Below are 22,424 nucleotides of genomic sequence, written 5' to 3' on the forward strand. Positions count from 1 at the left end.
TTTAAACAAAAAATGACCAACAATTTTGTAAAAAAAAAAAAAATTATTACTTTTTGCTATAAAACATATCCCATAAAAATAATGTACAAAATCTAATTTCTTCATCAATTTAGGCCACCCGCGATCTCTCCACAGAGAGCTAGAACGGGGATCTGTCAATTAAACAAACATTCCCCATTCTGTCAGGGGAGTACAGAGAGAACAGGGATCTCTCTCTACTCCCTGTCGGTACACTCCCCCTACACTTGGAAACGTCTCCCTAGGGAACACTTAACCCCTTGATCACCCCCTAGTGTTAAACCATTCCCCGCCAATGTCATTTACACAGTAATCAGTGGCTATTTTTAGCTGTGATCACTGTAATAATGTCACTGGTCCCAAAAAAGTGTCAAAAGTGGCCGATCTGTTCACCGCAATGTTGCAGTCCTGCTAAAAATCGCTGATCAATGCCATTACTAGTCGAAAAAAATAAATAAAAATGCCATAAATAAATCCCCTATTTTGTAGATGCTATAACTTTTGCGCAAACCAATCAATATACGCTTATTGCAATTTTTTTTTTTTTTTTTTACCAAAAATATATAGAATACATATTGGCCTAAACTGATGAAGAAATTTTAGTGTTTTTTATTTTATTTTTTTTGGATATTCCTTATAGCAAAAAGTTAAAAATATATATTTTTTTTCAAAATTGTTGGGATTTTTTGTTTATAGTGCAAAAAATAAAAACCTCAGAGCTGATCAAATACCACCAAAAGAAAGCTCTATTTGTGGGGAAAAAAGGACCCGAATTTTGTTTGGGTACAACGTCGCACGACCACGCAATTATCAGTTAAAGTGACGGAGTGGCGTATCGCAAAAATGGCCTGGTCATTAAGGGGGTAAATCCTTCCGGGGCTGATGTGATTGTAAACCTCAGACATGGTATCTAAGCAAAGCCCATATATCTGTAGTATTTGCTTATTATCTCTCTCCAAAGCTCTAAGTGTTGTTCCTCTCTGGTGCTTCCTTCCTCTGATATCAGCATGAGTCACTTCTGAGAAGTTTTCCCAAAACATGAGATACATTTGTGTTGGGATGGGGGGGAGGGGGAGGGGAGAGTTCAGCTGACAGCTTGTCTATTCAGAACAGTTCTTCTGCTGTGTGGAGGGGGGTGTGTGCCTTTCCTCCAATCAGCTCTCACACACTGTTACTGCAGTCTCTCCGCCCCTTCTGCCCTTTTGAAGGGGTGAAGGGAAGAGAAGGCAGCAGGTAAACAGGTAAAACCTATGTAGGAGAATGTGTTTAATCTCTATGTATCGCCTGGGACTGTTCACTTCACTGGGTATACAGTGCCTTGAAAAAGTATTCACACCCCTTAAAATTTCATGTTGCAATCAAAAACGGAAATGTATTTTATTGGGATTTTATGTGATAGACCAACACACAGTGGCACATAATTGTGAAGTGGAAGGAAAATGATAAATGGTTTTCAACATTTTTTACAAATAAATATGTGAAAAGTGTGGTGTACATTTGTATTCAGCCCCCCGGAGTCAATACTTTGTAGAACCCCCTTTCACTGCAATTACAGCTGCAAGTCTTTTTGGGGATGTCTCTACCAGCTTTGTACATCTAGTGACATTTTTGCCCATTCTTCTTTGCAAAATAGCTCAAGCTCTGTCAGATTGGATGGAGAGCGTCTGTGAACAGCAATTTTCAAGTCATGCCACAGATTCTCAATTGGATTTAGGTCTGGACTTTGACTGAGCCATTCTAACACATGAATATGCTTTGATCAAAACCATTCCATTGTAGCTCTGGCTGTATGTTTAGGATCGTTGTCCTGCTAGAAAGTGAACCTCCTCCCCAGTCTCAAGTCTTTTGCAGACTCAAACAGGTTTTCTTCGAATGCCGCGTACACACGATCGGACTTTACGGCACACTTGGTCCTGCGTACCGGATTTCGTCAGACAATTCGATCGTGTGTGGGCTCCAACGGACTTTGTTTTCTCAAAAGTTTGACAGACTTAGATTTGAAACATGTTTCAAATCTATCCGACGGACTCGAGTCCGGTCGAAAAGTCTGCTCGTCTGTATGCTAGTCCCACGGACAAAAACCAATGCTAGGGCAGCTATTGGCTACTGGCTATGAACTTCCTTGTTTTAGTCCGGTCGTACGTCATCACGTACGAATCCGTTGGACTTTGGTTGATCGTGTGTAGGAAAGTCCGTCGTAAAGTCCGCCGGGCAAAGTATGCCTTAAAGTCTGGTCGTGTGTGCACGGCATTAGATTGTCCTGTATTTGGCTCCATCCATCTTCCCATCAACTCTGACCAGCTTCCCTGTCCCTGCTGGAAAAAAAGCATCCCCATAACATGATGCTGCCACCACCATGTTTCACGGTGGGGATGGTGTGTTCAGGGTGATGTGTAGTGTTTTCCACGACACATAGCATTTTGCTTTTAGGCCAAAAAGTTAAATTTTGGTCTCATCTGACCAGAGCACCTTCTTCCACATGTTTGCTGTGTCCCCCACATGGCTTCTCGCAAACTGCAAACGGGACTTCTTATGGCTTTCTTTCAACAATGACTTTCTTCTTGCTACTCTTCCATAAAGGCCAGATTTGTGGAGAGCACGACTAATAGTTGTCCTGTGGACAGATTCTCCCACCTGAGCTGTGGATCTCTGCAGCTCCTCCAGAGTTACCATGGACCTCTTGGCTGCTTCTCTGATTAATGATCTCCTTGCCCGGCCTGTCAGTTTAGGTGGACGGCCATGTCTTGGCAGGTTTGCAGTTGTGCCATACTCTTTCCATTTTCGGATAATGGAGTGAACAGTGCTCTGTGAGAGGTTCAAAGCTTGGGATATTTTTTTATAACCTAACCCTGCTTTAAACTTCACCACAACTTTATCCCTGACCTGTCTGGTATGTTTCTTGGCCTTCATGATTTTTTTTCCACTTATTTCTCTAACAAACCTCTGAGGGCTTCACAAAACAGCTGTATTTATACTGAGATTAAATGACACACAGGTGGACTCTATTTACTAATTAGGTGACTTCTGAAGGCAATTGGTTCCACTAGATTTTAGTTAGGGGTATCAGAGTAAAGGGGGCTGAATACAAATTCACGCCACACTTTTCACATATTTGCAAAAAATTTTGAAAACCATTTATCATTTTCCTTCCACTTCACAGTTTTATGTGCCACTTTGTGTTGGTCTATCACATAAAATCCCAATAAAATACATTTACATTTTTGGGTGTAACATGACAAAATGTGGAAAATTTTAAGGGGTATGAATACCCTTTATGTGAGGGTTTACAGCCACTTTAAGGGATTTCCTAAGGGCCGCCCAGATCACCAGAACTAGTGTCCCTATTGGAAGATTTCCCTTCTATTACTTTTCTGGGGCCACCCAAAATTTGGGATTTCCTTTTACTTTCACTTTCAATGATAATGGTAAACAGGACAAATGGGGAGGGTAAATCTCCCTAATGGGGTCACAGATGGCAATAAAAACTGACAGATGTTCTAATCCCCCTTTTTAAACTTTCCAAATCAAAAGAAAAAAAAAAAACATTTTTGCCTTTTAATTATACTTTAAGAAATGATGCCATAAATCTGTCGTCTTGATTTGTGTTATTGGTGAAACAGGATCTCTTCTCAAGACTTTGGTTTCTTGTCTGAAATGTATAGTTTATAAAGTATCCGTCACTTCATTCCCAACTTTTTTCAGTCTAAATATTATGGCAGCCATGTTTAAGTAGCCAAACCGTGTTTTCTCTGGCAAAGCATAGCATACATTGTAAATGTTATGAGATTTACTGAAGCATCTCAAAGCCTAATGTTGACACAACCAGCGTGGTTATGGTTAATTGTATTGTTACTTAAATACTTATAGAAACCTATTTCACTGCTAATGTAAATATTTACTCTGTCTAAAGTCTTTTCTAACCTGTTGTGTATACCTGGCTCTTGAAGTGATGTCAGTTGCATGAAAATCTTAACTGATGAATTAATTAGTTTTTTATGTCAGTTATCATTTATAAAATATGCTTATTTCTGCTGTTTTCTTCTTTAGAGTGTCTCTGTACTTGCTGGGATGGAAACTGGTAGGGCTTGTAGTTCTATATGGTGATTTTAGTGATTGAAATGTATAGGGCCCCCTCATGCAAGATAAAGGGAGAGGGATCCCTTAACCGCTTTTACCCCCCTTTTTTTTTTTTTTTACCCCCTTCCTGACCAGAGCACTTTTTACAATTTGGCACTGCGTCACTTTAACTGACAATTGCGCGGCGTTGTGCGACGCTGTACCCAAACAAAATGTGCCCTTTTTTCCCCCACAAATAGAGCTTTCTTTTGGTGGTATTTGATCACCTTTTGCGTTTTTTTTTTTTTTTTTTTTTTTTTTTTTTTGCGCTATAAACAAAAGAACAGCGACAATTTTGAAAAAAAAACACTATCTTGCTTTTTGCTATATCCCACATTTAAAAAAAAAACAAAAAAACAGTTTTTTTTTATTGTTCTACATATTTTTGGTAAAAAATAGGCAATAGGCGTATATTGATTGGTTTGTGCAAAAGTTATAGTGTCTACAAAATAGGGGATAGATTTATGGCTTTTTTATTATTTATTTTTTTTACTAGTAATGGCGGCGATTTTTATCGGGACTGCGATATTGCGGCGGACAAATTGGACACTTTTGACACACTTTTGGGACCATTGACAATTATACAGCGATCAGTGCTATAAAAATGCACTGATTACAGTAAAAAATTCACTGGCAGGGAAGGGGTTAACATTAGGGGGGGTTAAAGGGTTGATCCCTCTCTGTGTTCTAATTGTAGGGGGAATGGGACAGATTCCAATCTCGGTTCTCGCCGTGTCACGAGCGATCGCGGGAGCCCGCTGGGCACTCGCATCGGCTCCGGGGGCGAGCAGTGGGCGTGTGTGTGTGTGTGTGTGTATGTGTGTATATATATATATATATATATATATATATATATATATATATATATATATATATATATATATATATATATATATATATTATAATATAAATTAGGGCTGTTGCTGATTAAAATTTTCGTGTTCGAATCTTTCTTTGTTTTTTTTAATCGATTAATCTACTAATTTCGATTAATTATAACACACGCACAGATCCAACTACTTTTAGCTGCTCTCCTTGCATTGCAACTCTCAATTAGTCAGTGGTAAATGTGGTATACATTATATACAATCACCAGACACTAGTTCGTTTCCACAATCCATGACTTAACTTCACAGTTCACACAAATACTTTTTAAATTCAAACTGTAGCACTGACGTAAGTCGGACATAGCGGGGCATGGCTAGGATGTCACACGTCAATCAAAAGCAAGCGCCGCCGTCATGGCAACAGCAGAAGCCGATCCACACGGCAAAAATATCACGCTTATCAGCCTCTAAGAACAACAATAATTTTAAAAACGGAGGTTAGCAAATTTGCCTACACTTAGCTCACTGAATGATCCCAGTTAACCACTCCTCCCCCCTTACCTTCGTTAGCAGACAGGTGCACTTGGGGAAAGGGGGGAGGAGTCCGGTGACGTCGATGTCCGTGACGTCACCGGAACTCCCTGAAGACCCGGAAGCCAGCGGAGAGGTGAGTACCGATCAAAAAAATTAACGCTTAATCGAGGAATTAATCTTTAAAGCAGAGTTCCACACAAAAATGGAACTTCCGCTTTTCGGAACCCTCCCCCCCTCCGGTGTCACATTTGGCACCTTTCAGGGGGGAGGGGGTGCAGATACCTGTCTAAGACAGGTATCTGCACCCACTTCCGGCATAGACTCCCATGGGAGTCTATGCCTCTTCCCGTCCCGACCGCGCTGTCTGCTGGGAACACACAGCTCCCAGGAGAGAGCGGGGACCACTAGGGACGCGCAGCGCGACTCGCGCATGCGCAGTAGGGAACCGGGAAGTGAAGCCGCAACGCTTCACTTCCTGATTCCCTCACCTAGGATGGCGGCGGCAGCTGCCGAGAACCGAGCGGGTTCCCGGCGTCCCCTGCCGACATCGCTGGAATCTGGAACAGGTAAGTGGCCATGTATTAAAAGTCAGCAGCTGCAGTATTTGTAGCTGCTGGCTTTTAATATTTTTTTTTTTTTTTTGGCGGTGTGGGTGGACCCCCCGCTTTAATTCCCCCAGCCCTAATATACATATCTCTCTCTCATCACACATATGCGCGCATCTCAAAAAATTTGAGTATGATCAAGTTAATTTATTTCAGTAATTTAATTCAAAAAGTGAAACTCGTATATGATATAGATTTATTACACACAGAGTGATATATTTCAAGCATTTCTTTTAATTTTGATGATTATGGCTTACAGCTAGTGACAACCCAAAATTCAATATCTCAGAAAATTAAAATGTTGTGCTCTGTCTGGTTCAGTAGGTTACACAATCATGGTGAAGACTGCTGACTTGACAGTTTTTCCGGAAGACAGTCATTGACACCCTCCGCAAGGGGAGGGTAAGTCACAAAAGGTCTGGCTGTTCAGAGTGCTGTATCCAAGCATATTAATGGAAAGTTGAGTGGAAGGAAAAAGTGTGGTAGATAAATGTGCACAAGTAACAGAGATAACCGCAGCCTTGAGAGGATTGTGAAGAAAAGGCCATTCAAGAATTTAGGGGATCCCAGTGGATTTTTTTCATTTCCTCTAACAGGCTTAATGACCCGTACACACGATCCGAAAATCGGACAACAGATCATCCGTTTTTGTTTTGTTATTTTAATTTTTTTGCATGCTAGTCTCATATCAAAAATAGAGAGTTTACTAAAATTACGAAAATTCTCGTACGACAGAATGAAATATTAGAAGTTATGTCATGTACGATCTGGTATCATACGAGAAAATAATGTTGTGCTTGTCCCATCGGATAATATTGGATGAACTGTCGTGATCGGCTCTCAAAAGCTCTGTACTAACGATCCGATTATCGTACGATCGCGTGGAAAGCTGTATTTTCCGTCTGTTTTTCGGATTGTGTGTATGGGCCATGAGAGTCAGTTACAGGGTGATTAAAAACCCTAATGCTGCAGGGGTGCTTTACAGCAGTCAGTATTCACGTGGGTTAGAAGAAAATCCTGTTGCTGTAATTCCCTGGTGCCCAACATGCACTTCGACATTTTTTGTGTGGCTCTTAGGGCCCCTGCAGCCACTTATATGTCTCCATTCTATGACTCCTGAAGTATACTCCTAGTCTCCCAGCAACATTTATAGCATGTTTTCAGTCTCTGACTATCCTTGTAGCATGCCTGAAGTTAATAACCACATCCTGTAGTATGCCTGCAGTCTCTGATCATCTCTTGTGTCGTGCCCAAAGCCTTTGACCATATGTTGTGTGTCTGCTGTCTCCCAAAACACGTGTGCAACAGCACATAGGCATTGCCGGGCAGCTACATAGTTACATAATAGGCGAGGTTGAAAAAAGACACAAGTTCATCAAGTCCAACCCATGTGTGTGATTATATGTCAGTATTACATTGTAAATTCCTGTATGTTGTGGTCGTTCAGGTGCTTATGTAATAGTTTTTTGAAATTATCGATGCTCCCCCGCTGAGACCACAGCCTGTGGAAGGGAATTCCACATCCTTGCCGCTCTTACAGTAAAGAACCTTCTACACAGTTTAAGGTTAACCACTTAAGGACCGAACCTCTTTCTAAAATTTGGTGTTTACACGTTAAAAACTTTTTTTTTTTTTTTTACTAGAAAATTACTTAGAACCCCCAAACATTATATATATTTTTTCTAACACCCTAGAGAATAAAATGGCGGTCTTTGCAATACTTTCTGTCACACCGTATTTGCGCAGCGGTCTTACAAGCGCACTTTTTTTGGGAAAAAATAAGATAACAGTAAAGTTAGCCCAATATTTTTCTTTTATATTGTGAAAGATAATGTTACGCCCAGTAAATTGATACCAAACATGTCACGCTTCAAAATTGCGCCCGCTCGTGGAATGACAAACTTTTACCATTAAAAATCTCCATAGGCGATGTTTAAAAAATTCTACAGGTTGCTTGTTTTAAGTTGCTGTTGAGGTATAGAGCTAGAATTACTGCTCTCGCTCTACCGATCGCAGCGATACCTCACGTGTGTGGTTTGAACACTGTTTTCATATGCGAGCGCTACTCATGTATGCGTTCGTTTCTACACGCGAGCTCAGCGGGACGGGGCGCGTTTAAAATTTTTTTTTTTTTTCTTATTTTACCTTTTTTGTTTTTACACTGTTCTTTTAAAAAAAAAAATTGTGTCACTTTTATTCCTATTACAAGGGATGTAAACATCCCTTGTAATAGAAAAAAAGCATGACAGGAATTCTTAAATATAAGATCTGTGGTCAAAAAGACCTCAGATCTCAGAGAAAAAAAAAAAAAAAGTAATTTGGGGAAAAAAAAATAAATGTCCCTTTAAAAGCTATGGGCGGAAGTGACGTTTTGACGTCGCTTCCTCCCTGCAAAGATATGGAGACGGGTGGGGGCCATCTTCCCCTCAGTCGTCTCCATGCCTAACAGGAAGAAGAACCCGATCGCCTCCGCCGCTACCGGCGGCTCCTGTAAGTGGCGGAGGGCACTGGAGCGCGGCTGGAGGGGGGTGCCCCTCTCCCACCGCCGATTTAAAAGTGATCTCGCGGCGAATCCGCTGCATAGACCACTTTTATCTAAAAGCGGACCACCCACTGAAGAAGAGGATACTGGGGTTATGGCAGTTAGCTGCTGCCATAACAACAATGTTCCTCTTCAAAGCAGCGACGTAAAACGATGGCAGGCAGTCTGTAAATGGTTAAACCAGTTTTCTTCTAATTTTAGTGAATGGCCAAGTGTCTTATTAAATTCCCTTTCGTGGAAAAGTTTTATCCCTATTGTGGGGTGACCAGTACGGTATTTGTAAATTTAAATCATATCCCCTCTCAAGCGTCTCTTCTCCAGAGAGAGTAAGTTCAGTGCTCGCAACCTTTCCTCATAACTAATATCCTCCAGACCCTTTATTAGTTTTGTTGCCCTTCTCTGGACTCTCTCTCCAGTTCCAGTACATCCTTCCTGAGGACTGGTGCCCAAAACTGGACAGTATACTCCCAGGTGCGGTCAGACCAGAGTCTTGTAGAACGGGAGAATTATCGCTTTATCTCTGGAGTTGATCCCCTTTTTAATGCATGCCAATATTCTGTTTGCTTTGCTTGCAGCAGCTTGGCATTGCTGAGCCTATCATCTACTAGGACCCCCAGGTCCTTTTCCATCCTAGATTCCCCCAGAGGTTCTCCCCCCCAGTGTATAGATTGCATTCATATTTTTGCCACCCAAATGCATTATTTTACATTTTTCTACATTGAACCTCATTTGCCATGTAGTTGCCCACCCCATTAATTTGTTCGGGTCTTTTTGCAAGTTTTCCACATCCTGCGGAGAAGTTCTTGCCCTGCTTAGCTTAGTATCGTCCGCAAATACAGAGATTGAACTGTTAATCCCATCCTCCAGGTCCTTTATGAACAAATTAAATAGGATAGGTCCCAGCACAGAACCCTGGGGAACCCCACTACCCAGCCCTGACCATTCCGAGTACTCCCCATTTATCACCACCCCCTGAACTCGCCCTTGTAGCCAGTTTTCAATCCATGTACTCACCCTATGGTCCATGCCAACGGACCTTATGTACAGTAAACGTTTATGGGGAACTGTGTCAGCTGCTTTTGCAAAATCCAGATACACCACGTCTACGGGCCTTCCTTTATCTAAATGGCAGCTCACCTCCTCATAGAAGGTTAATAGATTGGTTTGGCAAGAACAATACTATGTTGGCTACTGTTTCTGTGCCCCCTACATGCTCCCAGCACTGAGAACGAGCAGTGAAAGATAGCTCTTGGTCGCCACTAATGATGGGTAGCTGGCAGGACCTGTTCCCCATCCTATGGCAGCCAAGCACATCGGTCACCTGATCAGCCAATCTTTCCCAACCCCTGGCATTCAGAACTTTTTAAAGGGATGCTACGGTGGATAGGAAGAGGCTAAGAAAGTTGACCACCATTGCTGTAGCTGTTTTACAAATGTTAGCTGGAGTTTAGCTTTAAGTTGCTTGTTAAATTCCATTCAAAACAAAATAGCTATCTAGGACTACCCTGTCTACACAGTGGCAATTCTTCTGTGCAATTTAAATTTTCAACAAATTGTGTTGTAGCCCTATTACACAGATGGTGTACAGAACGCCCCCCAGAAATATTATTTCCTGCTTGTGTGATTGGCTCACTGATTTTCCCAGAATCTGCCCTAAGATACAAGTCCGATTTCAGGCATCCCCTGCAACAAAAAAAAATAATTTTTGGTGAGATACTCCCAATAGGAGCATGTCTAAGGGGATGCAGGACCAGCAGCTTTCCCCATTTGAGCCCTGCAGGTGCAGCAGCTGATTGATAACTATGAAACCACTCCCATTAGACGCACTTTCCCACATGGACACGGACAAACACACAGGGATTTCTTTAGAATAACAAAAGGTAGGAATCTGCAACAAAGTTTGTTAAAATCTCTGTAATATATATAGATCACCCAGAGGGGGGAAATGTTTTCTCCTCAAAAGTGGAGTTACGCTTTAATTCAATTTTACGTTGGTACCGTACTCTACAGGTCAATGTATGAATAGGTGCATTTTGTCATTGCAGCTCAGCATTGATCTAAAGAGTCCTATGTACATTTGGATAAGGGCAATAAAATGACAATTTAAACTTAGAGTTTGCCCAACTTTTAGGAAATTTTAGAAAATGTGTCCTAAAAGTGAGTAAAAACATTGAAGAAAAATTTACAATGTGTGTTTTTTTTTTTTTTTTCCCAGATTAATTTCCTTCCAGGAGTTTGTAGCCTTCGAATCAGTCCTGTGCGCACCAGATGCACTCTTCATGGTGGCCTTTCAGCTCTTTGACAAAACTGGGAAAGGAGAAGTAACTTTTGGTAAGGATTTATTCATCAATATCTAGCCTTGCCAGGTGACTCTTCCTGTTTCCTGGCTTTTGATTTATTGCTATTTGTTTTGTTTACACCGGTTCCCTGATAGAATGCTTATAACCTGCATCCAGTGCACTTCTAAAATATTCAGACCCCTTTCACTTTTTAAAATTTTGTTATGTTGCAGCCTGATACTACAGTTTAACCCCTTTATGCCAATGGTATGTATATATGCGGCCCCGCTGGACTGGGCTTTTTTCTGTGGGGCCGCATATATACGTATCTGTCTCTTGATTACTCAGTTTGGCCGGGTGGCCAGCTCTTGGATGAGTCTTGGTTGTGACAAGTCTTCCATTTGAGAATTATAGAGGCCACTGTGCTTTTGGGAATCTTCAGTGCAGCAGAAATTAATAGTAGCCTACCACAGATCTGTGCCTTGCAATAATCCTGTATCGGAGCTCTGCAGCCAGTTCCTTTTGGCCTCATGGCTTTTGCTCCGATGCACGCCTTGTCAGCTTTTATAGCCTGCGTTCACACTATAGCGAACACAGACATCACATGTGATTCCCACTCGCACTACGGTGCCGATCTCATGCGATGTCGATCTCATGCGATGTCTGTGCAATGCGAGTTCTGCCATACAGTTGTATGGCTGAACTCGCATTGGATTCACACAAAAAATGTAGAGGTGCACCGAAATTTCAGCTGCCGAAAATTATTGTCCGAAAACTGTGTTTTTTCTTTCAGCCGAAAGAAAAAAACAGCCTATACTGAAAAGGGGTGGGGTTTTCCATCGGGTGCCGCCCACTGTGGAAGTGTCACCCTGGCACGCCCAATCCTCTCCTCCCCTCCTCCCCTCCTCCCCTCCTCTCCCCTCCTCCTCTCCTCACCGTGTGTCACAGAGCTGAATTGCCTGGGCCGTAGTAACAATGTCCTGCCTCCTGTGATAGGCGGCACACTGATCCAGTGCCGAGACATTGAATTGACGTAAAGTGAACACAGGAGGTGGGACATTGTTACTGCGGCCTGGGCAATTCAAATCCAGCTTCGTGACACACTGAGATCGCTGCTCTGATCCGGGCACATGCAGCCTACATTTGACGGGTACTGGTGAGGCTGCTGGGCACAGGCAGGCTGCATATGACAGGCACTGGTTAGGCTGCTGGACACGGGCAGGCTGCATATTATGGGCACTGGTTAGGCTGCTGGGCACAGGCAGGCTGCATATGACGGGCACTGGTGAGGTTGCATATGTCTGGCACTGGTGAGGTTGCTGGGCACTGGTGAGGCTGCATTGATCTCATGTCTGCAGTCTCTGACCATCTCCTGTACTATGTCTGCAGTCTCTGACCATCTCCTGTACTATGCCTGCAGTCTCTGAAAATCTCCTGTACTATGCCTGCAGTCTCTGACCATCTCCTGTACTATGTCTGCAGTCTCTGACCCTCTCCTGTATCAGGTCTGCAGTCTCTGGCCCTCTCCTGTATCAGGTCTGCAGTCTCTGGCCCTCTCCTGTATCAGGGGTCTGCAGTCTCTGGCCCTCTCCTGTATCAGGTCTGCAGTCTCTGGCCCTCTCCTGTATCAGGTCTGCAGTCTCTGACCCTCTCCTGTATCAGGTCTGCAGTCTCTGACCCTCTCCTGTATCAGGTCTGCAGTCTCTGACCCTCTCCTGTATCAGGTCTGCAGTCTCTGACCCTGTCCTGTATCAGGTCTGCAGTCTCTGACCCTGTCCTGTATCAGGTCTGCAGTCTCTGACCCTGTCCTGTATCAGGTCTGCAGTCTCTGACCCTGTCCTGTATCAGGTCTGCAGTCTCTGACCCTGTCCTGTATCAGGTCTGCAGTCTCTGACCCTGTCCTGTATCAGGTCTGCAGTCTCTGACCCTGTCCTGTATCAGGTCTGCAGTCTCTGACCCTGTCCTGTATCAGGTCTGCAGTCTCTGACCCTGTCCTGTATCGGGTCTGCAGTCTCTGACCCTCTCCTGTATCGGGTCTGCAGTCTCTGACCCTCTCCTGTATCGGGTCTGCAGTCTCTGACCCTCTCCTGTATCGGGTCTGCAGTCTCTGACCCTCTCCTGTATCGGGTCTGCAGTCTCTGACCCTCTCCTGTATCGGGTCTGCAGTCTCTGACCCTCTCCTGTATCGGGTCTGCAGTCTCTGACCCTCTCCTGTATCGGGTCTGCAGTCTCTGACCCTCTCCTGTATCGGGTCTGCAGTCTCTGACCCTCTCCTGTATCGGGTCTGCAGTCTCTGACCCTCTCCTGTATCGGGTCTGCAGTCTCTGACCCTCTCCTGTATCGGGTCTGCAGTCTCTGACCCTCTCCTGTATCGGGTCTGCAGTCTCTGACCCTCTCCTGTATCGGGTCTGCAGTCTCTGACCCTCTCCTGTATCGGGTCTGCAGTCTCTGACCCTCTCCTGTATCGGGTCTGCAGTCTCTGACCCTCTCCTGTATCGGGTCTGCAGTCTCTGACCCTCTCCTGTATCGGGTCTGCAGTCTCTGACCCTCTCCTGTATCGGGTCTGCAGTCTCTGACCCTCTCCTGTATCGGGTCTGCAGTCTCTGACCCTCTCCTGTATCGGGTCTGCAGTCTCTGACCCTCTCCTGTATCGGGTCTGCAGTCTCTGACCCTCTCCTGTATCATATCTGCTAGAGGTGCTTTGAGTGTAAATTTTGCTAATACTATTAGCAATGTGTTTAAGTTTAAGTTTGAGACTGCAGACCTGATACAAGAGATGGTTAGAGACTGCAGACTGCATTTTTCCTAACCTTTCTTGCACTAAAGATGTAATGGCCAACAATAAATATTATATTACATTAAATTGATCATATTTAAATTGATATTAATTGAAAAGTTGAATATATATAATTTTTACAAACTGTCATTTCTGTATCGGTTTTCGGCCTTGTGTTATCCTTCATTTTCGGTTTCGGCACCAAAATTTCCATTTGGTGCACCCCTAAAAAAAGACGCAGGGATTTTTTTCCCCCCCTGCACTGGAATCCGATCGCATGGGTGTTCTCACCCATGCCATGCCACCCGATTTCTGTCCGAATCCACAGTTCGCACTGCGATTTGTGAACCGTTCTGGGGGTGCCATTCACATTGTGAACCGCTGTGTGTCAATACAAAGGGCAGTGTGAACTGCCTGCGGGAGAGATCCAGGAACTGGCGCTGGTTCCCGCATTGCTACAGTGTGAACCTAGGCATAGAGAGGTGTGAGCCTTTCCAAATCTTGTCCAATCAATTTAATATACCACAGGTGGACTCCAATCAAGGCGTTGAAACATCTCCAATGATCAAGAGAAACGGGAGGAACCTGTGCTGTTGTTGCAAAGTGATCTTTAATTTTTTTCCTTTTTCATTCATTTGCAAACATTTTCTAAAATTCCATTTTCACTTTGTCATTATCGGTTACTGAGTGTAGATTATTGAGAAAAAAAATTATTTTAAACAAATATGAGGCTGCAGCATAACAAAATTGAAAGAAGTGAAGGGGGTCTGAATACTTTCTGAATGCACTTGGGGGACAAAGGCATCTAATATTAATGGCTCTTTTTTATAAGGTTTAAGTAACTTTTTATATGCTAAACCACTCTAAGTTACCCACACTTTTACCCCAGGTTTGAAGAGTTGTTATTTTCAGCCTTGCCATTGTACATTAGAGAAAACCTTTTGTCAGATTTTTCTTTTTCATTGTTATGACCTGTATGAAAATATCAACTGCTTGACAAGAGCAGCATTGTTGAATTTGAATATTTGTTATGGAAAAGTGTCTTTATTGTACTGGTTTCCATGGCAACCGTCGGTTTAAGCTAAGCAGGAAAATTACACCTTTTTTTCATCAGTAACCACATAAGCTTGTTTACATCTCTAGGTATATTTCGTCCCGTTAAGTATGAACAGCAACTGTCTGTATATATTCTTCACTTTGATCTGTATTTCATGGTGTTTGTCCCTTCTTTTTTTTTTTTTTCAAATCCATGGTTATAGTTGAGCTTGGATGTGAGACCACAACGTGACCTGTAGAATGGCGATATCTGTGAACATTAGATGCATCTAAGGCTTGGTTCATATTTACGCGAATTGGATGCGTTTTTAACCGCATCCAATGTGGATAACATGTGAATGTGATTGGCTTTCAAAGGAGCCGGTTCACATGTGCGGGGCACCCGCGGTGCTGTTATTTTAAAAAGGGTCCCGTTTTTGAATGTCCGGTCAGAATTTGCACCTGAACTGGTGAGCAGAAACGCACCGGACTGTTGCTCTGAAACCGCGGCTGCACATGTGTGAACCCAGCCTAAAGTAGGGTACACACTATAAGAAAATTGGTAGAAAAATTCCATATGAGGCGATTGCTCAATTTTCATATATTGTGTACACCACTTTGTGCCCAAGATATATATATATATATATATATATATATATATATATATATATATCTATCTATAGATATATAGATAGATAGATATATATGTGTATGTATGTGTGTGTGTGTATGTATGTGTGTATATATATGTATATATATGTATATATATATATATATATATATATATATATATATATATATATATATATATATATATATATACATATACACACACACTCCGACGCTTCTGGCCGGCTACTCTCTTCCTCTGTGATTAAACATAGTGGGACTTGATCAGTGGGTTCCCGCAGATTTGATACCCGCTGAGGTGAGGGTAAAGACATAGACTGCGGTCTGTCTATGTAAACAAGACAGATCGCCGTTCTGACAGGAGGGAAGGGATGGAATTTGTGTCCCTGCAAAGTCTTCCCCTAGTAAAAGCACCTCACACAGTACACATATACACTGGCTAGGCACACAGTTAACTCTTTGATAGCCCCTGATGTTAACCCCTTCCCAGCTGGTGTCAGTACAGTGACGGTGCATATTTTTAGCACTGATTACTGTCACGGTTCCCCAGAAAGTGTCAAACGTCCGCTTTCGTCCCCCCCGCAATGTCACAGTCCCGCTATTAGTTTCTGATCCCCGCCTTTACTAGTAAAAAAAAAAGAAGAAAATATCCCGTAGACACTATAACTTTTGTGCAAACCAATCAATATACACTTATTGGGATTTTTTTTTACCAAAAATATGTAGCAGAATACAGATTGGCCTAAACTCATGAAGAGACTTGATTTTTTTTTTTTTCCAAATTTTTTATTGGATATGTTTTACAGTAGAAATTTCTTTTCTTTTTTTTATTTGTTTATAGCGCAAAAAATTAAAAACCGAAGAGGTGATCAAATGCCACAAAAAGAAAGTTCGATTTGTGGGAAAAAATGGACATAAACTTTATTTGTGTACAGCATTGCAGTTAAAGTAACGCAGTTCTGTAGAGCAAAAAATGGCCTGGTTGTGAAGGGGGGGGGGGGGGGTAAACCTTCCAGAGATAAAGGGGATACTGTGTACTGTTTTTGTACGGTTTTTCCTAAGCCTAGGTTCACACTAGCTCGATCTCGGAGATCGCATGTGAGTCGCACCCGCACCACATCTGCCGATCACATGCGATCTCTGAGCAATGCGAGTTCAGACATACAGTTTCTCCCGTGTAGTTCTGGGCTGATTCCTCACAGTTCTCATGATCATTGAAACTCCCCGAGGTGAGATCTTGTATGGAGCCCCAGACTGAAGGAGATTGACAGTTATTTTGTGTTTCTTCCATTTGCGAATAATCGCACCAACTGTTGTCACCCTCTCACCAAGCTTCTTGACGATGGTCTTGTAGCCCATTCCAGCCTTGTGTAGGTCTACAATCCTGTGCCTGACATCCGTGGACAGCTCTTTGGTCTTGGCCATGGTGTAGAGATTGGAATCTGATTGATCTGTGGACAGTTGTCTTCTCTACAGGTAACAAGCTGAGACTAGGAGCACTCCCTTTAAGGTGAGGTGAGGGTAAAGACCTAGAACTCCCTTTAAGGGAGTGCTCCTTATCTCAGCTCATTACCTGTATAGAAGACACTGGAAGCCAGAAATCTTGCTGATTTTGATAGGGGATCAAATACTTATTTCATACATTAAAATGTATCAATTTATAACTTTTTTTGTAATGAGTTTTTCTGGATATTTTTGTTATTCTGTCTCTCACTGTTAAAATAAACTTACCATTAAAATTAGGCTGATCATTTCTTTGTCAGTGGGCAAACGTACGATATCAGCAGAGGATCAAATATTTTTCCCCTCACTGTTGATCAACTCAGCTAAAGGCTCCTCTCCCTGTGTCTGTGTGTTAGGAAAGAAAGGGAAGAGCGGGGAGCTGCCTGCAATAGTGGCTTGTGTATGAAACCTTCCAGGATTATGGAGGATCGGAAAGCATTCCATAAAGAGTCTGCACCCTGCAGTATTTTCGAGGCCACTGGTTGTGCATACCTGGACTTCACCTACTTTTTTTTTTTTTTTTTCCTTTTTTATTATTTTATGAAAGCAATTAAAAGTAAACATTTACTGAATACAATCTCTAGGCTTTCACTGCCTTTCCTGCAAATTGTCTTCATATGTTTGGTTTATTGAACTGGAATATGTGTGTGGCAAGTCATGTCAAAACTGTTCCCATTCAATTACTTTATAATTGCTAAAGTGTTAGCCAACATTTTACATATTTGTATTAGCACTGGGTTGCCGTTAAGCCCAACTCCATGCTTACCCCCTACTTTCTGCTCCTAAGCTTAAAAAAATTCAAGCATACATACCGTAATCCTAGGCCCATTCCATGTGGTCACTTGACAAGCGCTGTGGGCGGTCTTTAATGCTGCTAAGAAAAATGCTTATTTTGAGAGGTGTGAATGCTGTCCATTACCGGCCAGGCTTATGTGATTGTGTTAGGCCACCAAGAGGTGCTTCTGTGACCGTCTGGCCTCAAATAAACAGTCGGATAATGTTGGTTATTTGGAAGAGCAGCAGTTCTTCACTGCATGCTACTGACGGGGCAGGCTGTATTGGTGGCAGTGTGGTGCCCTTAAAAGGGTTGTAAACCAAAAACTTCTGTCAGTCCCCGGCCCTCAAGCCCACCCCCATCCCCATTTTACTTACCTGAACCCTGGAATTTCCAACGGCGAGGATGCACTGTGCATCTCTCCAGGGCTCTTGGCACTTGATTGGATAGATGGATAGCAGCGCAGCCATTGGCTCCCGTTGCTGTCAATCAAATCCAATGACGCGGGGGGTGGGGCCTCTAGGTAACCCCCTCGGGAGAGCGCTTCTCCTAGGGGGTTATCTGATGTGGGGAGGAGCCGCGAGAGCCACCGGGGGACCTCAAATCGAGGATCGGGGCCACTCTGTGCAAAGCGAGCTGCGCACAGTGGAGGTAAGTATGATATATTTGTTATTTAAAAAACAAATCAAAAAAACGATCCTTTACAATCTCTTTAAACCAATTTGACAGCGAAGAATCAAAACCTGACATTTTGCTGCACCTTGAGATGATGGGTGTGGTTTAACAAGACTTTAATGCAACTGTTGCTGAAACAAAACTGGCAAAACCCTGGAAGGAAGATGTACTGTAAATGCTTACTCCCCCCCGCTGCTCTTGCTAACAAACATTGTTGTGAGGAAGTGAAGCCTCTGGTCCACATGTGGCAAACACAAGGCCTGTAGCCCGAATCCTGTCCATGTCATGTAGCCCTCACAATTTTTCAGCTGGCACCAGCTTTGGCTCTCACCCTCTGCTTCCTGCTCCGCTGTCACTCTGTGTCCCGCATCGCACCCCTGAACCCTGCACTCTGTATGTAGAGCACTCCTAGTGCGCCACCTGCCCTTTGAGGGCAACCATACCGCTGATGTAGCCTGCAAAGAAATTGAGTTTGACACTCCTGCTCTAGTCAAAGACTTTTGAGCGCCCAACGCTTGTGAGAGTGTTCGATTCCTGGTCTTCCACAGCTCAGTGGTTCTATCTGCTGGATCCTATGTCACCTTTGTGTCCTGTAGGGGGGTGACAGGCAGAACCACAGATCGCAGTGAGTGAACCAAAATCCAACACTCATTGAAGTGTTGGATCCCGAAGAGTCTTCAGGTGACCGTTTCTTATCACAGCAGCACAGACAGAGAGAGGGGTGAGTATCTGCAGTCTTCTTTCCTACTAACTCTTGTTTTTGCCATTTAATTTTGGCATTAAAGTCTCTTTAAAACCTTAATGGCACCAAATATTTAGCCTGTATAAAAATTAAAGGAAAGGGAAAAAAACAAAAAACAAACTTTCATGCATTTTTTAAATTGAAACAAACTAACTCGGACTTGTTTAAACATCAGCAGTCGTCCTTTATTGGTGTTGCTGAGCTTTGAGAACTTTGTGTGGGAAAGCTTTGAAAACAACTTATTCTATACATTTATAATTCAATCCAGTCGGTGTGTCAAGGCAATGAGGGATGTGTCATTTGAATAGAAGAGCGGTAGGGCAATTTCCTTAGCTATACACAAAAATGATCTTCCCACACTAAGCACAATTGCTGGAGGTTTTATTGAATTTTAAGTACAGTGTTCATTTAAATACGACACTAATTGTCCTCACTTTTACCGAACAACTTTTAAGTACAATTTAAATCTTAATGGAGTCACTTTAAAATGTAAAGAAAGTTGCCAAGACTGTGTACATATTTGTATAACGTGCTTTCTTACATTATAAATAAGCTTTACTGTGCATTAAATATGAGGGTACAGGGCTTCAAGATAGACGTATGGATGGTTTCTAGCAGAGAGCCTGAGCTCAACCTGTCTCTGCCTGCGTTCTCTACATCCTGCATGTGGTGCCGGGGTGGATCTGCTGTCTTTGAACCTTTTAACATTGTTTCAGGTTAGCTACCTAGTGTTAAAGTGATACTAAAGTCTCAGTTTTTTCATTTTTAAAATAAAAACATGTCATGGCAGTGGTTTTGCACAGAGCAGCCCGGATCCTCCTCTTCTTGGTTCCCTCGCCGGTGCTCCTTGCCTCTCCCTCCTGCCGAGTGCCCCCACAGCAAGAAGCTTACTATGGGGGTACCCGAGCTGAGCCGCTGCACTGTGTGTCTATTCAGACACAGAGTCACGGTTCGGCCCCACCCCCCCACTCTCTTCATTGGCTCACTGACTTTAAAAGCAGCGGGAGCCAATGGCGCCATGCTGCCGTCTTTGCAAAAGAGGAGGGAGAGTCCCGGGCAGCCGAGACACTCCTGCAACATCGCTGAATCAAGATGGGGCTCAGGTAAGTATTGGGGGGCTGCTGCACTCAGAAGGTTTTTTTTATCTTAATACATAGAATGCATTAAGATGAAAAACCTTCTGCCTTTATAACCACTTTAAGGAATAAAGAATAACATGATCACAGTTTCAGTAGGGGTTGACAGTGATGGCCTAAAGTTTTCAACTTTGAATTTTCTGAAATGCAAAATAAATTAAAAATGTGTAAAGCCGGCCATACACTGATTGAAATTCAGCCGGTTAAGCAGGAACCATCCAGGATTGCAATCACACTGTGGTGGTCCCTGCTTGACAGAAGTTGATCATTTGACCTCTGTCAAAGTGACTTGCTGGAAAATGCTCTAGCTGCTGATTCATGTATTGTGACAGTGGCAGGTCAGAATACAGAGGAATTCCTCCATCCACCTCATTTGTTTGGATGGAGGAAGCAATCAGTTTGTGGCCAGCTTTAGTCTGCCCAACTAGGCCTCATGCACACTGGACATTAAAATAACGTTATAAAAACGCCAGTAGCTTTGCAGTGAGTTTTTCAACTTTTTTCAACATTTTGCAATAGCATTTTTTAGTGTTAGCGTTTTTTTTAATGGATCAAAAACGTTAAATGCTGTCGAGTGACGTTTTTGAGCGTTTATCAGCATTAGAGCGTTTTTACAGCTGAAAAACTCAGAGCCCACTAGTTTAGTTTTTTTTTTATTTTCTGCTCAAAAACGCCACTGCCCAAAACTGCTGATAACAGCCTATGTGTGCATGGACACATAGGATAACATGATGGAGAGTTTAATGACTGTAGAAAAAAATGCCTACAGCCTAAAACAACTGCTGTAAAAAAGTCAAAAAACGTCCAGTGTGCATGAGGCCTTATAGTTAAAGCAGGAGGTGGAGTTGAGAACACAGTTGTTAGAAGTCTTGTTGCTTATGAGGTATTTAGGTAAATCGGTTAGCCATCATCCATTTAAAACAGATACTGGAATTTTAAAGTAGACCTGAATTTAAAAATGTACTATCTTATTTATAGGGAACATCTCAGAGACCAATAACTCATGAGTCTTGATTGACAGCCCCTATTTCCAGTTCTATGCGCTTTCCTAAAACTAGTGCCAGCACTAGGAATGGCAGTTGAGAGAACGTGTTAATTCCCCTGTTCCACCCCCTTTGTCTTTTTAATGGTGTTGGGAAGCTGGAGACCGGGCTGCACAGCGTCACTGGTTGCTATGACATTGGCAGCTGGGCTGCACCGTGTTATTGGGTGCTAGGATGCTGGCGGCCTGGCCTATTCCAGCCCTCCTATTCCAGCCCGCCTATTTATGCAGAAGAGTGGCTTTAGAGCAAAAGAAACCCAGTTGATGTTGGTCCACGTAAGGCAGGCGTGCACAACCCGTGGCCTACAGAGCCCATGACCTCAAACCAGGGGCCCGGTTGTGGGATGGCGGGTCGGCAGATTGCCATCAGCGGGTTGCTGACCCACCATCTCACAGCGTCCGAGCGCATGGAGCTAGGTGGTGGCAGAGGTAGAAGCTAGCGGCTGCAGAGTGGGCAGGAGCCGCATAAGCCAATGCTTCTTCTGTAATGCCAGCTACTGTCCCAGGCGGAGTGATATCAAGTGCAGTTCTCGTGGGGCCTTTCTAGCAGCTGGGAGAGCAATGCCAGCAGAAGCTGGAAGAGGAAAGGGTCAGTGTAATGTCACATACACTGCACTTTTGTGATGGGCATATTGTAAACAAAAAAGTGTTATTGGGCTGCTTTCACACTGATCTGCAAGTACATCGTAGCGCACCTGCCACTTTCCTGCAGGTTAACTGCACTGAGCCATACACTTCCATTTTATGCTGCAGGTTTAATACACTGTCTGAAAGCACACCAAGACTCCTTAATGCAGGGGTTTTAGTCCGCTTTCAGAAAGTGCACTTCACCCGCAAAATGTATTAGAAGTCTCCGGCTCAATGTAGCTAACCCGCAGGAAAGCTGGAGGTGCACTGTGCTGCCCCCCGCAGTGCATCAGGGTGAAAGCAGCCCTATAGGGGGCTCAGGACTGTAAGGGCTCATTTACATTTGCGGTTTGAGGGGCGGTAACACCTTATAATTCATTTTGGCCTGCAACCAGTTACCAAGTGGCCCTCGCTTTTCAAAAGGTTGAGCACCCATGATTTAAGGGTTATATGTTTTGGTGGGATTATGTAGCATTTTGCTTTTATCATGCAGGTATTTAAACCAATGCCCACATAATGTGTAAATGGTGTCTGAACAGCTGCTTTGTTAGTATTGGGCATT

At 43.2% G+C, this 22,424-nt stretch overlaps 1 protein-coding gene across 2 annotated transcripts in view; it reads left to right on the plus strand.

Annotated features, from left to right (window-relative positions):
* Positions 1-22,424, plus strand: part of SLC25A13 (solute carrier family 25 member 13) — a 236,108-nt gene that overhangs the window by 66,544 nt on the left and 147,140 nt on the right. For both annotated transcript variants that reach the window (XM_073629566.1, XM_073629567.1), the window contains exon 4: positions 10,858-10,973. In XM_073629566.1, the coding sequence (XP_073485667.1) occupies positions 10,858-10,973 (116 nt within the window). The remainder of the gene's footprint in view (positions 1-10,857; positions 10,974-22,424) is intronic.

This window comes from Aquarana catesbeiana, linkage group LG05 (assembly GCF_042186555.1).
Source record: "Aquarana catesbeiana isolate 2022-GZ linkage group LG05, ASM4218655v1, whole genome shotgun sequence".
Classification (NCBI taxonomy): Eukaryota; Metazoa; Chordata; class Amphibia; order Anura; family Ranidae; genus Aquarana; species Aquarana catesbeiana.